At 29.0% G+C, this 19026-nt stretch overlaps 1 protein-coding gene across 1 annotated transcript; it reads left to right on the top strand.

The window, feature by feature from the left end:
- The first annotated feature begins 9695 nt into the window (after window positions 1-9695).
- On the top strand, window positions 9696-17468 carry LOC108778448 (facilitated trehalose transporter Tret1). The gene is made up of 7 exons (XM_018545625.1): window positions 9696-9828; window positions 11019-11269; window positions 12767-12969; window positions 14265-14454; window positions 14952-15240; window positions 15782-16199; window positions 17443-17468. Exons 1-6 carry the CDS (start codon window positions 9735-9737, stop codon window positions 16189-16191), a joined length of 1437 nt encoding a protein of 478 aa, XP_018401127.1. The 5' UTR covers window positions 9696-9734; the 3' UTR covers window positions 16192-16199; window positions 17443-17468.
- Window positions 17469-19026: the final 1558 nt, after the last annotated feature.

Here is a 19026-nt window from a genome sequence, read left to right on the forward strand (position 1 = left end):
TTAATTTAATAGATATAAATTCGAAGTATATAAAACTATTATAATAAATGAGAAAGGTAACTGAATTGAATTTTAATGTTTAATTACAAAAAAAAAAAATTAATATAAATATTATATATATATATATATGGTACATATATGTTATTATATAATATTATACGGCGTTGTATACTACTCAACAAAATTAAAAGATTGCTTGTTCCACCCTGCAAAAATAGGCAAAAATTTCAAGATAAAATAACTTCGTTAAAAATCGTCGTATCAAAATGTTTGAAAAAGCATTTTACTTAAATCTCTACTTTTCAGATGATTTTTGACGAAATTATTCTGTCTTGAAATTTTTGCAGGGTGGAACAAACGATCTTTTAATTTGGTCGAGTAGTGTATGTATATCTGTATAATATAAATGAACGATGAGATACTGAAATCAAATCTATATATATATATATATACCTTGTTGACTATATATACTGTATCTTGATTAATAACTGCGTTTAGTACTAAAGCATTCCCCTTAAGCGCAATATTCCGCTTTGTACTCCATTACACTCGTTGGTAATTAAATTCCCCATAAGTTTCAACATACGCTATAAGGAGAATTTATGAATTTTTCATGTGTGTGTGTGTGTGTGTGTGTGTGTTGTGCATCGTATTATGAAAAACACGTCACAGACCGGATATCCATTGTTCTCTAATAGAGGTTCTCTTGAGAAATGGTTAGATAAAAGAGAGAGACGAATTCAGATCAAATATACGATTGCGTATGAGTGCAAAGAAACGTCTACTAGCGAGCTTGATCGAATCGATGGCGCCGCAAGTACAGACAAATATATGTTGAACACGTTCCATCTCGTTCGCTGGTGTTCATTGCAATATTCATTTACGATTCATTCGTTCTTACTAACTTGAACTCGGGTCTACAAACCAAAATTATCCTTGGTTTATAAAGCAGTTTTCAGTTTTTTTAATATAAGTACCTCAAAAACTATTCAAAATATCAAAAAATATATATCTTATATAAAAAGTTTACAATAAAATTATTCCTGTTCATGCATGTCAATAATATTTTAAAAAATTATTTTAAAAAAGTTTTTTTGAAAATTAAAAGAAAATAATTTTTAAAAATATTATTGTCATAGATGGCTAGAGGTAATTTTATTGTAAAAATTTTGTAGAAAATTTTTTTATGTTTTGAATAATTTTTTGTATATATACATTTAACGAAAAAAGCTAGAAACTTTACATGTGAAATATGATTCACTCCTTAAAATCGTTTTTGGATAGTAACTGATATTTGTTAAATTCATTTATTTATGTAACCTTTGTGTATATAAAATTTCATTAAAATCAGAATTTGATACTTAATGACATGCCTTGTTCATAAAGCTTAATAATAGATATATGTATGCTTAAAATAGAAATATGTTTGCTTTTTTTTAACTGACTTTATAGGAACGTAAAATGATCAATTAATTTATTAAAATTTTATAATTATCTATTATTAAACTGCGGTGAAATATAATAAATTTCTCTTCTTTCAATTTTACAATATTCCTTTTTTCAATTAAAGATATTCCATTACTCATTAATTAATAAATTTCTTTGTCCGACAAACATATTTCTCAGTTTTTACAATGATAATTAACTTTTTATTAACATGTACATAAGTAATCAAAAATTGCTTTTCTGCATAATAATTTTATACGTTATTTATCATCGTATAAATAGCGCATTTATTTAACAACAATTCAGTTGTAACTATAAAACTTTAATCAATGCTTTATGAATTGGTTTAAAAAGTACAGGATTGTTTTATAAATTGTCATTAATGTTATTTTCAATGTATAAATTTTTCAATTATCAATCTCGCACGGAATGCGTGAGAATCGAGAGTTTGATTCCCAATTGAGGTAATATTTTTCGCAATAAAATTATTAGCAGTTTTTCAAATGAATATTCAACAAATAATGAATATTCTTACTGAACGTTTATTAGCATCAAAAATTGTTAAATTATTTGTATACAATATATGATATTACTATTTGGTTTCTGTATATGAATACGTTTTAAATCCGAAAAAAACAATTCGGCGCGCGGTTTGTGAAATAAAAAATGTATGTATATAACACACTAAATAATTAAAACATTTAAAATCTGTTTCAATTAAAAATAGGAATTCTTCCTATTTTTAATTGAAAATAATTAATTAGTTATTATCTCTGCGATTCTATTTCAAATTGTAATCGTTTTTAAATTTTCTTATACGATTTGACTGACTATTATCAATTAAAAAGAATACTACAATAAAAATGAATACTTCTTTTGATTTTGAAATGCTAATTCTTTAAAATTTAATGCATTTCTTCACAGAAATTTAATTTACTGACCAATTTATTACTAAAAGATATTAATTAATTACATATTTAAAATAAGTAATTGATTACTCTCTTTCAGTAAAATTGGCCAATATTAGATTTCTTTAAGTGCTGTAAATATAATTTGATAGACATTTAAAAAGTATAAAGTATACAATAGTATTAAGTCGTCTCTAACAGTGAAAAACAAATGTATCTAAGATACACTTCTATCCTACTTATATAAAAGTGTATTTCAGATGTATTTGTTTTTTACTATTAGACAACTTGACACTGCATAATGTTTCTAACATACAAATAGTTATGACGAATGAAATATCAATTTGTAATACATTTCTAATATAGAAATTAACGTTTTAATGTTTTTATACAAAATGTAATTTATATTAAATATATACATATATAACGCAAAATTCAATTTTCTCTCTCTCTCATATTTATCTATGCAATACATAAATAAAATTTTGTAAATAAAATATGATTTTATCTCAATATTATAATACATATTGCATATTATATTTTATTATGCACGTATCTTTAGAACACATACTCTCTGAGATTGTATATAAAGCAGTTTATTAATTAAGTTTACTGAAACTGTCTAACAACGCACGTAATAAATATCTAATGAAATGTGAAGGCACAAAGTATCATTACTTGAATCAAGAGTTTCTTGGAGCATAAAGATGGATAGAATATATAACATTGCTGTGTTGTAACTGATACGCGACAGGTGCCTGCTGTTTCGAAACTGTACTTGTAAATAAACTCGATCCATATTTTAATATGTGTGTATGTTTGTGCGACCAGTATATGTTTTCTTAACATAAAAATTGGAATTTCTATATAAACTGTTTTGTATAAAAAAATTTTATACAAACACACTTAATGTTATAATAAGTAATAATTGCATTTTTCCATTATTCGTAAAAAAAAAGTCTACTTTCACTCTTGCTTTTATATCATTTCTTGTTTCAACGAACATACAAGTTTCATCGACTCAGATAATTTAACTACATAATAGAAAATTTATAATGCACGTTGACAATATTGTATCTCGAAAGTTGCAAACGAAATATAGCGCAGGCGCACGCGGACAAATAGCCGCAAATACTTATTTCTCATGTCACGCAAAGCAATACCGTGCGACACGATAGGATCTCATTCGCTAAATATAATTTTCTCGCGCTTCGCGTATGTGTATGTGCGACCTCGCTAAGCTAGTAAACAAAATCTGTTTGTCGACACGACAGTGAATCAACATACAAATGTACATAAAAATCTGTTAATAATCTTGTAATTCGTGTTACTTGTATAATTCTGGAGCAAATTTATTATAAGTAGCGAGAAGTATAGCATAGATTATTACATGTCATTTAAAATGACCCCCCCCCCCACAAAATATATATATTTAGATTAACTAATATGATATATATTAAAAACTTTTTCTTCTACAAATTTATATATTTAGCTCAGTTGTAAAATTAGCGATTTTAAAAGGTATAAGAAATATGTATCAAACATTTTATGGCAATTTTTCAAATTCAATATTTCACTCAAACATCTTACATGGAATGTGACATGAATGTATTTAAAGTTAACGATATTAATATATGAATATATAAATTTAGGATATACGGGTTATCTAGGTATTGTTCATTAATTTCTACATTTTTATTAATTACTATTAACCTCTATTTGAATTGATTTATTTTTTCAAAATAGTATCAAAACTATCAAGATATACCATCATTTGTATCATTAAATTTTTATTGTAGCTTTTCTTATCGTAAGTTATTTCTGTAAAACATTCCGTTAATTTTGTTTTAAAATGATATTTTATTATATAAAGGGAAGGAACAATCGCATAAAACTTAATTCATATACAATAATGCAAACATAATAATGTTATCAGTACACCTATATGTCATCAGAATAGAGAGGAATATGATGAAATTTATAATTTAGATGTGTAAACGGAATGATTTTTTCGATATTTCTGATTTCTTCGCTTGGGTATGATGAAGAACGTTCATAACATGAAAAATAGTAATAAATCTTGTAATGGCGAAATAGCGTTGTGAGATATACGTATAATATCATAGAAAACTCACATAAGTCCTCGGGCCTCCAGTTGCAATCCCTCGCAATTTCCAATAAAATTGGTTCTGTCAAGCGTCAAGCACCCGACGTAGCACGTTCTCACAGGACTCCCCTTGTATTTGTTGGCATTCGCGCACGTGTACCGTAGGCGTTATCACGACTACTGAATCACTCCATTATCGCGACGCGCTGCTCACCGAGTCACATATCGACAGCACATACATCCTTTTACGCGAGAGAGTCGTCCAGCCCTGGACCGTGCAGCCCTCGAGGAACGCATCCTCCGGATGCGTCGATCTTTGAGGCTGTCACGATCCTCGCTCCCCTTTTCTTGCCTCCTCGTGGATATAAACTCCTCGACGAAGAACATTCATACATACACTTGTAGAGATTTCTTCCGCAGTCTTAGATTAATAATTAGGCATAAACGGAAGTCGACGCGATCGAAAGAGCTCGTTTCCGTGTTTGAGCGAAGCGACACAATAATGCGTATAGCCGTCGATCGTACATCCTAACGTCCTTTTTCCACGGTCATGATTCCTCTTTACATGAGTCCGCGGCATATTCGTCCACTCGACATTCGTTTGCTCGTACATAAGAGCGATTCATTACAAGCCCGCTGTGATTCCAGGGACGAGCTCTCATCGGCGCGTTCGCAATGTGAGAAAATTGTCAAGATCCGCTGCGCTGTCGTACGCGAGTCCAGAGCTCCCGATGAATCGGCGCAAACTCCAAACCTGGAGCTTCGAACCTCCAAGTCGATTTTGCGATTATCTCTCTCTTCCACCCACACAGCTCTTTATCTTTTTCTCTCGTTCCTTCACCATGGAGATATATCAAACTAATCCTGGTACGCAAGTTAGCTTCCCTTTAACTGATGAGATGAATAGAAATTGCTCGTTGCTCCTTTAAGAGAACTGTATTATCTTTCTTAAAGAACGATGACTCGATCGGAATGAAATGAGACCCAGACGAGAAAAGAGAGTTAGAAAGTGAAGGAAAGAACATAGTGTAATAGGAAGACGAAGATAGTTAAATAAAGATACGGGAGAAAAAAGAGAGGAGAAGCAGTGACCAACGAAGGAGAGAAAGAGGCACCTCGGAGCAGACGCGTACCCAGCAAAGCTCGCAGCGTGGCGGGTCGACCGCGACTGAATCGTTGTCGAGTCGACTGGGGTCGAGCTTGAATGAGCGAGCGTATCTCGGGTTCGCGAGTGGGAGAAAGAGGGAGACAAACGCCGGGCAAAGGGACGAGGATAGAGGGGTATAGATGTATAGCGCCGAGGGAGAGCTTGAGTCACATAACCAATGCCACCAGCGAAATTTTCGAAGATCCGGGCTTGCAATTTTTAGAGCGACTTTTCGGAGTAATAACTTTAAACTGTCCTAAGACAGCTACCCTTTTTCTACGTCGTACTTGCAATTGATGCCGTTATATATGTACGTCTAATTCTCATGTGTCAAGGCGAATGTCGCGATCTGCCGCGTCTATCGAGACGCATATGCAAAAATAATAAATCTGACGAAAATAAAAATTCTCTTATAAAACGCAGCGTATAGAAACGTTCGACTTAAGGTGATTATAACATTTCAACAAACGTCATTAAAGGAAAGTTATGCATTAAAGGAATAAATTGTATTTCTTTAAGTTGGCAGATAACTTAAAACCATGAAAATTACATCGATTTTGTCTTATCAAACATTTTTTAAGACAAAGAGAAATCTAGAAATGTACGTCAGAGAGATTAATTAAATAACTTACAGTTAGAAGAAAATATATTATTTATAAGAGAGAATAGAGGTAATTTTAATCCGTCAATACACGATTTCCTTTATCTCCATAAGGCTATTTGATACTAAACTGCGCAATACTATAAATATTAAGTTATAGCTTATGATCCGTTTTATGTCTGTTTTAAAGCGGCACACCAGACAGGTGTGTTGATTTACGCTGCGTCCTGATTTCATATTTAAAACCGTATTATAAAAAAACAAGAAAGAAAAAATATAAACAAAACTAATTCATGAAACTGCAAACATGTAAAACGATGTAATATTATCAATAATATATAGTAACTATTAATTAAACTATATAATTTGCAAAAAAAATCGATAACAACTTTATTTTTGTATTTGTAGAATTTGTTTCTAAGCTAATTTTGTGTAGAAAGAATCCACATAAATATATAAATTATAAGTTTTTACTTCTTTAATTATTTAGACACATCATACGTTTATATTAGTATTAATAAAGTAATAGTTAGTTTCCGAAAAATAAGGGAACATCTCTTTAAGAGGTATATGTATTGACGACTTCTCTCTATTAAAACAGAGTATTTAATTGATATGCTTAGAGATCCGCGCAACTGTAATGCATCTTAACGAGTGCATAAAAATAAAAAAATTAACATATCATTTAAATTCTGAACTTTTTGTATTCAACATGTCATGTTACAATAACGTCATCACTTTAGGAATTCATATATTATTGTAGACACAAATAGCACATTGATGCTTTCATTTTCAACAAGATATTGACAGACAGAAGCACATGATTAATTACATTTATAATTATCGCGTAATCCACAGTAACATCTAATCGAGGCTTGACTAAAACGCTAGATATTCGAGGGCAATGACCAATTTCAATCAATACCTTGCGCATACACGAAGCGGTATACACATATCGAGAATATGTGTAGTATACAACCCAAAAAAAATAGAAATTGAAAAAAAAAGTACTTTTTCGAGGAGTTGTATACTGCCAGCGAAAATATCGCAACTCATTAGATGAATGGAGGAAGATAAAATTGCGATCTATTTCACCTAATGACGCAGCAGAAAGATTGCTCTTAGAACGTGATTGCGACAGCTGTGTATGCGTTAATATTAGATGATACCTAGTCGCAGAATTAACTACCGGCAAAAATGTTTCAGTCTGTCATCAGCGTGTCATGAGCAAATAACCGATGATCAGAACTTCTGGATGAGAAAATATAGTTGATGTGCAAACAACGTGAATCGTCCACTCACAATCAAGTATACGTCTTACACAACTAGTGCAAAACATGCACATATTGCACATCATAATTTATTTTTTGCACACGTACTGTATCATTTGCTTTACAATATGTTTATTTATTTTCAATCGCGCCTTTGTTAAAATCAATTATATAAATATCGAAATGACACATTTTTATCATATTGTTTTAAACAAAAAAATGTATTGCCACATTATAACATTGTATTTCATATTGTTTAACATAAAGAAATAATTATTATTTGATATAATTTAAGATAAAGTATCTGTCGCGTATTATAAAAATTTTGATATTTTTACAAACTCTTGGACCGTGAAATTTCAAATACCGATGAGAATAAGCCATTTATAATATATAATATATAATCTAATTGGCTAGGACACTTGCGCGTGAAGCAAGCAATCCGGATTTGACTCCCGGCCGAGGTAATATTTTTCGCAATATATTTAAATTATTTACAGATTTTTAATATGTCATTTATAGACTTTAATATGTCATTCAACGTATTATTAAGATCCAAGATGCAATGAGCACCAAAAAATTGTTAATTTAACTCGTGATGGTACTGCGGTAGTTTATTTTAGTTTGCGTTGTAAGTCTGAAAAAATTTCGGCGTACATTTAGGGATCTACATATGTAGTATATAAATTCACACGAAAATCATAATAGAAGCATTCAATATCCAGCTTGACCGTAAATGGCTTATTCTCATCGTTAGTTTAAGAATTTGAGATTGAGTCGGTTTGTAGCCCCTATTTACTGCAACTTTAAAGACATGTACGTAATCATGAAGAAAATATATGCACGAATGTTTCGAAAGATAAATTAACGTTTTTTCTCATAAACATTATGTTACTCACTAAAAAAATTATAGAACTAATATACTAAAAAAATATGTAATTAAAAGTATTATATATAACATTTACTACCTATATAGTATATAATATTACAATAACATTAATATTATTTTTTCATTAATATTACAAATATAATAGAAATATTGTTGCAATTTATAGAGATATTATAGTAATTATTAAAATATTTAAAAAAAATGAATTACAATTATATTACTATAATATTATATAATATCTACGATATTTATACAATATTTTATATAATATTGGAGAAATTAAAATATATCAACGAATTCTTTAAAATTTTATTAGATTTATATTATATATAAAATCTTCAATTACCTGAAAATACACAGAAAAGGCTCCTAAATAGTCGACACAACTACATTGGATCGTAACGTAAGATTATAAGTAAGAAATGATGCGTTAAAATTTCTTGCACGCCATTTGTAAATAAAGAAAATTTGAGTAAAACAAAATAATGAGATATCGCTTTAAAACACTTGTAAAAATAGGCCAAAGTTATTCTTAACGCTCATGACAGTCAGTAAATAATCATAAAAGGCACATGAAGTAAAAATAAAATCACGTATACGAATAAGTAAACGTATATAAATAGGTAAACGCACTTTACGTGTCATTTACGACTATTTACTGATTCTCAGGAAAGGTAAAGATAGCTTCTCAGCTTATTTTTACAAGTGTTTTCAAGCGATCTCATAATTTTGTTTCATTCAAATTCTTTTTATTTACAAAAGGCACGCAAGAAACTACGTGTCATTTATCGCTTATGATGTCATTATCCTGTATGGCCACGGCGACTTAGGAATCTTAAACATTTTTGTTCCATCTCTTTTTAAAAGACTTTATAAAGCTCATTCTAAATTTACTCAATCTACGCATGCTCATTTGTATAGCATGTTGCATTTAACACATTATCTAATTTGTTGCCATTTTAAAGAATTAGAAAAAAATTGTATTAAAGAAGGGTCGGGTTTTTCAATTTATCGATTGATCAATTGCATTATGCGTAGCGATTGCAGAACAAAATTACATCTGCGCACAATGCACGATTGATTAATCGATGAATTAAAAAACTCACCCGAAATTACAGAAAGAGCGCAACGGTATCAGTAATAAATCTCGAATCAAGGCGTTCGGTAAACAATGCAGTTTGGTAAAACATCCGGTCGTATATGAATGTAAAGTCGATACGCTCACATCGAGCGGAGGTCATCTATGCTATGGTCTATGGCTCTATGCGGTCAGTTATGCAGCTGAATTCTCTCGAATCGATTTGAATTGGTATCGGTGGATGACAGTTGGAGAATAGTGATAGTGCTTAGACAACGTCACTTATCATGTCCATTATGAAAATGACATCGACGTTGGTTTCCGAAGTTAACAGCGATAGTAGAATCTACCGATTGAATCAGCACATTGCTGCTTTTATAAGTAAGTCCGAAAAAATGCTTACTAAAAAATATTTGCTACTATTCTAATTCTAAGAAATGTTAATTTTTTAGAATTATTATTAAAATAAAATATATATCGAAAATGTGGCAAATAAAAATCAACACACTCTACATAATACATTTTATCCGACAGACATTCTGGGAAGTATGTAAAAATACACACATTTATGTAAAAATATATAGTGATACATAATTTAATTTACAGTTCGGCTTATTCTTCGAGCTATCCTCCAGAATGATAGTATTGATATCATGGAATTACATTATTATCGATCAAGAGATAAAAAACTCCCTGCATAAAACATTTTGAGGATTACTCAAAGAGTGAGCCAAAACTTAAATTAAATTTTATATCACTATATATTTCTTTACTTATATGTATGATGTATGAATTTTTATATTTCTGAGCTTCATCACTTCTTGGACTCATATTTACCGTTTCCAACACATTTTATGACCTCTTTATAGGTCCTTGTTATTTTATTATTAAAATAAGAGTTTAAAAATATTTGCATTTATGATATATGAGTGTACATATCATACGCATGTATGCAATATCCCTTCCAGTGTTTCAAAAGCATATTATTCTTTTAAATATACTATGAGATTGAATTATTTTAAGCAATAATCTCTTACGGTTGTATGTAGAAGCATGTACAATTTTTTAGTATTTATTACTTTTGAAGTAGAATTGGTTGTGCAGATACTGTCTTAATGGAATATACAACAAGTAATAATCCATATGCTTTTTATTAAAAATTATGTTATTAAAGTACTTAAAAGAATAAGAATATCTTATAACTTGAATCATTAAGAATATCTTTTTTAATTTTGTTCATATTGACTATATAATCATGATTTTGATAAACTTTTAAATCTATCATTTTTACGGAGATATACACATGATGTTCTGCTACAAGTGAAAAAAACCTATCAGAATTATATTCAATGGTTGCACTTATATTTAGAAATATATTACGCATAATTTGAATTCGAACATTGAATTGTTATAATATATTAAGGAAAAATTATAATACATGAAATGTATTCTCACTTATTTGAATATATTTATTTGTATAAATCATACATGGATGGATCTACTTTTAGATCTAATATAATTTTTTTAAATATTTGCAGTAAAACAGTGATTTGTGTTGTTTGGAAATTTAGCATCTCTTGGCGGTTTTGCTCTGGGTGTCACAATGGGATGGAATTCTAACGCCGGGGAAATTCTTCGAAACATCTTAAATGCTAGCGGTACCGAAATTGGCTTTATCGGTGGTATATTGAATGTCGGTGCTTGTATCGGCGTAATATTTATATTTTTTTTTATCAAGTATTTCAGCCGTATCACAGCCATGTCCTTGACTATGCCAGTATTCATTGTTGGATGGACGTTTATTTGCTGCGCTGGTCAAAAAGTATGCCATAATGTTAAAGGAGAATGTCAAATTATGATTGTTTCTCGGTCAAAGTGAAATGTTCTTGAATGTACAAATTATGTTATATTAAAGGACTATTTAAGCAAAATCGAGTGATGTATTAGTTTATCTTGAGAAAACATCGAAAACTTGAGAGAAATTGTTATCAAAGAAAATAAAATTAAACATTGTTTAAATAATATATTAAATAATTTATAAATAATATATTAATATATTCTGCAAATATTAAGCAATAAAAACTATGTTATTATTTAAACACAATAACTTGATATGTGTTGCTTATTATTCGAAACTATATGATTATTTGTAAACTCTTTGTCGTTTGTCGCTTGAAAATTCTCTTCTAAGTCTAAATAATTATTCGTTTTTAAGCAACAAAAACATTTGTTACTTAATTTCTGAGATATTTTAATGTCTCAGTTAACAATTTTTCGTTAATAAATTTTATTAATAAATTTTCTTATTGATAAATATGATAACATTAGCTTTATTAACTTTTTATCACGATTTTTCTTATGTTTCCGATGTTTTTCCATAATAACCACTCGATTCTATAATCCTTTAATATGATAAATAATTTGTACATCTCGGAACTTTTTTATTTTAGTTGAAAAACTAACTTAACATTCTCTTTTTATTAAAACGTTATTTGTATATAATACATTTTGTATAATAAATTGCACAAATTATAGTGAGAACATATTAAAAACTTGAGAGAAATTGTTATCAAAGAAAATAAAATTAAACATTGTTTAAATAATATATTAAATAATTTATAAATAATATATTAATATATTCTGCGAATATTAAGCAACAAAAACTATGTTATTATTTAAACACAATAACTTGATATGTGTTGCTTATTATTCGAAACTATATGATTATTTGTAAACTCTTTGTCGTTTGTCGCTTGAAAATTCTCTTCTAAGTCTAAATAATTATTCGTTTTTAAGCAACAAAAACATTTGTTACTTAATTTCTGAGATATTTTAATGTCTCAGTTAACAATTTTTCGTTAATAAATTTTATTAATAAATTTTCTTATTGATAAATATGATAACATTAGCTTTATTAACTTTTTATCACGATTTTTCTTATGTTTCCGATGTTTTTCCATAATAACCACTCGATTCTATAATCCTTTAATATGATAAATAATTTGTACATCTCGGAACTTTTTTATTTTAGTTGAAAAACTAACTTAACATTCTCTTTTTATTAAAACGTTATTTGTATATAATACATTTTGTATAATAAATTGCACAAATTATAGTGAGAACATATTAATTATCGCTAAAGCAATCTTAATGCATATAATATTTTGTTACCTCGTCTCATTGTTAAATTTTTAACAATAGGAAATAGTCAAATTAATTCAAGTATAAAATTGTTTTAATGTACGTAACATTTTATTGAATTTTAGAGAAAATGTGCAAAATATGATTAATTAATAATAACGAAACTAAATTTGTGTAGGTTTCTCTCTTTATAATCGGTCGATTCATATGTGGTATGAGTGGTGGAGCATTTTGCATTCTGACGCCGATTTACATCGCAGAAATTGCAGATCAGAATTTACGAGGACGACTTCTTATATACTTTCATCTTTTAATCAATTGCGGAATTATGTATGCCTTTGTAATTGCCTACGTATTAAATGAATACGATACTATATGGAGGTACTTATAATATTAAATATGATATCTCTAATGACATTCATAAATTTATTTACATTAATTGCATTTTCGAAGATTATCGTTTTAACGTTTCTTTCATTTTTATCTCTAGCACAATTCAATTTTTAATTGCAATGAAGTATAGATCTGTTTTTTATTCCTGCACTAGAATTCTCTTTCTAGCTTTCGTCAAATGTTAAACATGTATCTATTTCACTTAAGTTCCAAAAGAGTACGCTAGTTCAGCTACAAAAAAACAGACTGAATTTCATATCAATTTAAGAGAGAGATAATAAAATATTAATAGAGAAGAAGGTGGTATTACGGTATCGGTGCATTTACATTTTATACAATATAATTTAGTTAATAATCAATATTTAAATTTAAAGCTTAATTACATTCGTCAAAGTATTGTTCAATTGATTCTAGATTCAAAATTACGAAATATTTATTTCTTAAGCACTATCTATAAAAAAGTGGCAACATTGCGTAATAGAGTATAAACTAAAGAATAATAAATGTGATAAAACGGCTTTCCATAAAAATAATAGATTAAAAATGTGTTTTGTTAAAAAAAAAACCAGTATATTTGGTTACAAAATTAATAAAAAAATAAACTATTCTATAATATGTACAAATATATACGTATACATTAAAATAGCAGAGATATTAAAAAGGGCCTTTGTAATTTACGTTGATCACAATACCACCTTTCTTTCTATTAATGGGCACATTAACGCTATGATTCGAATTATTTAAATATTATTGTTGAACAATCAATTTCTAAAGAAGCTATGTGATCATCTCTTTGTCTTGACACATTTGTTAAATGTCAATGTTTGGTGACCATTGTAGTTTATTTTATCCGAGCAAGGAGCAACCTAATACTGAATCCCATGAAATGAATTGAAACATTGGTATTTAACGATACATTGAGACACAGAATTCCTAAATAGCGTAGCTGTTTTCGAGACAATACTTGTGGAAGCCTCAAGAATATTAGTGACAAACTTTTGCTCTAAATAAAAATAGAATTAATATTAAATATAATATGCCAATTGTTATACGTAACATTAAATTTAGAAGAATGAATATCTTTTTACTAACTAATAATAGAAAGTAATAATAGAAAGTAATCAAATAATGCTGATTAAATTTCAATTATACTTATTAAGATAGACTTTTTGTATATTCTACACGTTAATTAAAATACATTATATATTAATTGTAAAATTTAATCGAATCGAAACTAAATCAAAGAAGTTCATGTAACTATTAATAACATATAAAGTAATTAGGTATAACTTAATTTGTGCTGTGACATGCTTCGTGGTTGCTTTGGTAAATCTATTGCCCGAAAGTCCTTTATATCATCTCACGAAGAATAATGAAATAAAAGCGAAGGATACTTTAAAATGGTACCGTGGCCAAACTTATGACGATGTTGAAATAAAGGAATTGAAATATCTCGTAAGCCATTTAGGAAAGGTAATATAATATAGTAGTAATATAATGATACGTACTTTTTATATGTTTGCTGGGAAAATATACAAAGTTAATTATTTTAAAGATATTTATATAATACATAAATTATTTAAGTTTTTATTAAACTACACACATTCAACTCAATTTATTAAGTCTTTATATCTTTAATAAATGTAAAGTTACTATAACGTTTAAATGTATGTTTACATGGAACAGTGTAAATTGTGTAAAATAAGATTTTCTTTTTGTTCTTGATTAATTATAATAAATATACCATATATATATAATAAACAATACTGTGTAAGTTAAATATTTCAAATTACTATACAAATAAATTAAAACATTTTATAGTATAGAGATAAAAATAAGTATTTTTATAATAAAAAATAAATAAATAATAAAATAAGATGCTTTCCGTTCTAAAATTACTTTAAATTTTCACAAAGTTATATTGCTTTTTATTGTAACGTATAAAAAATTCAAGGATACTTTTTTTACAGATCACAATAAATGTTTTTAAAAACCGATACGTCATTAGTTCCTTCTTTACATGCTTCTTTGCATTCCTGACTCAGCAATTAAGCGGCATTAATATTATGATTTTCTACGCATTAACACTCTTCAATATTGGCGGATCAGGCAATCTAACTGGAAGCGAACAAACCGTCCTTATTGGTGGAGTACAAATATTATCTTGTTTCCTAGCGATGTGTCTAATAGACGTAGTCGGACGACGAATACTGCTAATTATATCTTCAATACTTATGGGATTGTTTTTGATATTATTAGGTAAATGATTTTTTATTATGATGATGTCCATCTAGCTTCCTTAATTCTTCGATAACATTTTATACTATTTTGTCACATACACGTATCTATAAATATTGTGAAAAATATCGCATAAAAATTAACATATTATTAAATTTTTTTTATTTATTTATTATACTTTTTTAAATCTAAACGTCAGATTTTAAGAAGTATAATCGTAATTTAAACATGTGTATGTATCTTTATAAATAAAAATATTAACTTAATACTAAACTCAACAAAGTAAAAGAAGCTTTAGATATGTTGAAAGTATAAGCACTGAATGATTAAGAACACAGTATTTCGAATATAAATGATTGTTAAAAGATAATTTGACTAAGAAAAATTGCTTCTTTTTTTATTATTAGAAATAATGTAATCGAAAAACTCATACAACGAAAAATTTTTACTAAGTGTGTGTGTATAGGTATGTAAAAAACAAAAATTTATGTATATTTGGCAGTAAAAGTTTGTAATAAAAAAAAATATAAGGTAAAATATAATTTCAAATTTTGATTTGCAGGATGGTTTTACAAATTGAGGGATCAAGACCCAGAGTATGATGACATATACTTTTGGATGCCGCCAACCTGGACAATCCTCTTTTTCGCCGCTTTCAATGTCGGTGTCGGACCGATTTCATGGGCGCTATTAGGCGATGTTTTTCCTATGCAAATCAGAGATACTGCCGTTGCGTGTGCAGCTGCTTTTAATTGGACGCTATCTCTGATAGCAACAATGACATTTGGGGAGATGCTGAGTGTCCTTGGTGTCTCAGAGACTATGTGGTTCTTTGCTGGCTTTTGCTGGATAGCTGGAGCACTTTGTGCCCTATTCGTAAAGGATACTCGTGGTTACAGTCTAGCCAAAATACAAAAAAGCTTTGGCATTGAGGATGAGCAAATAGAAATGAATAGCATGGAACAAACTTGAAATATCAGGTTACAATAATGATGTGAATATCTCGCAGTTTGAGAAAAATATCTGATTAGATTAATAGGAATTCTAGTTAAAAATAAATTTTCAGAATTTTCTGATAGTATGTATTAGAATTTCAGTTGAGATAATCGAAATTCCAATTAATGCTAAAATTAATGTTAAAATCTCAGGCTTCGTCCATTTTCAACTAAACATTTTTCTCAGTGCAATAATTTTGAAAAACGGGTTTGCTGAAAATTAATATTTTCTAACATGTGTTACGGTGGTTAAAAGCTTTTATTTTATTCTTTATTTTTTATTTACCTCAGAAATTTAATCGTTTTTTTCTTACGTCTCGATTTAAGATATAGTACACGTTAACTGTCAATGGTGTGCTTTAAAAATTATAACATCGTAAATCATGTAAAAGGTTCTTCTGAATGGGACATCTCTCCGATTGAGCTGAAACTTTACAGACAATATTGTCATGATGTATAATGATTGTTTACAAAGATCTTATCTTCGGATTTTGTGTAGTTTTTGAAAGCTAAAAGCTAAAAATAAGGGAACTTCCCTCGAAGCAGGGAGAGGCGGGGTGGAAGTCGCTTTGCGTGAAAAATCGTACGCTTCAAAGCAAGGGAGGAGGTGGGATGGAAGTCACTTCGCATAGAGAATAGTACGCTTCAAAGTAAGGGGGAGACAGGGTGAAAGTCGCTTCACATAGAAAATCGAACGCCCTGAAGCAAGGGAAAGGTAGGGTGGAAATCGCTTCGTGTGGGATCGTGCGCCCCGAAGCAAGGGTGGAGGTGAGGTGAAATCGTTTTGTGTTGAAATTCGAACGCTCCTAGGCGGAGGGGAGGGGCGTTAGAGTGGACTTTACTCAACGGAAGGTTTGAAGGTAAAATCGTAGATTTTGAAATAAAAGATTAGCAAAAGCTTCATGCAAAGTATCAATATATAAAAATATTATGAGTCATAATTTTTCTCTTTTTTATGTTGTTTGAAACTGTTTAAAAAAATTTAAACTGTAGAAAACCCGAGAGATATGATTTTCATAATTAATCACTATACATATACATCATAACAATAGTGTCTGTAAATCTTTTAGCTCAATCGGAAGGATATCCCATACAGAAGTACAGCCAATGCAAAATAAGTATTCATCATATTCTGCCAGCTAACAATAAGATATCATTTCGAACTGCTAACCATACAAATAATTAATATCTTAATTCGATAAATCAATTCAAATCGGTTCTATTGCAGTTGTCAGCAGATAGAAGATACGACGATTTGCAAAGGATATGCGATAAATCTATTAAACTTACCATCAAATAAAAATATAATGATCCAGTAAGAAAACGTATTGTCTCATTTTGCAATTGTGGAATATTAAAAGTAATGTTCGTGTTAGTTAGTAGTCTCTGAGCGGTTCGAAAAGTAGAGATCTGCTGTATTTTATTTCAAGTTAAAATATTATTAATAGACATAGTGTAATAAGTATTTTTATTCGATTTCTTGATAAAAATAACACGACTGCGAAAACCATCCTCGTGAGAAATAACCATTAGACATCAATCCGACATATAATTGACGGCGAAATAATTGAATCGATATCTATAGATTTGATATTAATTTGATGAGTCGTTTCTTGTTGGAACTAGCAAAATTTTAAAATAATTTAAGAATAATTGATTTATATATCAGTGGATTTGCAGAAATTACAGAGAATATGATCAGTCAATTGTCCATCTCAAATGCAAGGAATATTCAATATACAACATTTATATGTTCAATATATTCAATATACATACACATATTATATACAAGGAATATTCTCTTGTATTCTTACAGTGTAATCGATTAAGAGTCATTTTGATCAATTCTGATTAATTTTGATTGATAATTAATTCGATCGGCAAAATTACTTAAAATAATATTTCTATTAACAGTTTATTGTTCTTAATTTCTCCTTATATCATTTATTTCTTTTTACAATTTATACAAATTGTATAAATTCTAAAAACAACCGCAAGACGACAGCGTGAAACCAAATGGCATACATGAATTACATACATATGTCTGTCGACAATGTATATTCGCTCTCATAGTCGAGCGTGTGTATATCTTGACACGCTCTCAAGACTAATGGTATAGCATACAATGGTATAACATATATAATACATCGTATTATAACGGACCATCGTTATATGCTGACAATGAGTTTAATTTAAATTACGAGATTTGGTTTGAGTAACAAATATACGACAGACGATAATTGAAATACTTTAATTTTAGACAATAGCTTAACAATGATTCGAAGACAGTAAATCATAACGCCCGACAATTCATTATGTATAAATTTTACACGGACTCCAATAATTACAACGATTTACATTGAGGATTATCCAAATTTAAGGTCGAAATGTCTGTAACTATCAATTAATCCACACACACACGCACGCACGTACGCACGCATACACGTATTATATTACCCACAATCGGCTCTCATTGACATTATCATTCCTATACTAAATCTCTCTAGAGTCATTTTAATATTAATTATTAATATGTATTTTATTTAATAACATGATTAAAAAAATCGATTAAAAAGATTATGAAAAAACGAACGGTATCAATCAAAACAGATAATCAAATTTTTATCCATTTCTTAATGATTTTTATTACAAAGAATACACGTTTCGGGCATCCTTTTTCGACAAAATGTCAACAGTAGTACTTGGGCACCTCTTAAGGAGGTTCGAAACAATTATTTTTAATTGCAGAGATTATTACGAATCGATCGGTATCGACCAAAATAAAAGAACAGATTTTTGAATGATTTTTATC

The sequence above is a fragment of the Cyphomyrmex costatus genome, unplaced genomic scaffold (assembly GCF_001594065.2).
Source record: "Cyphomyrmex costatus isolate MS0001 unplaced genomic scaffold, Ccosl1.0 scaffold5, whole genome shotgun sequence".
NCBI classification, from domain to species: domain Eukaryota; kingdom Metazoa; phylum Arthropoda; class Insecta; order Hymenoptera; family Formicidae; genus Cyphomyrmex; species Cyphomyrmex costatus.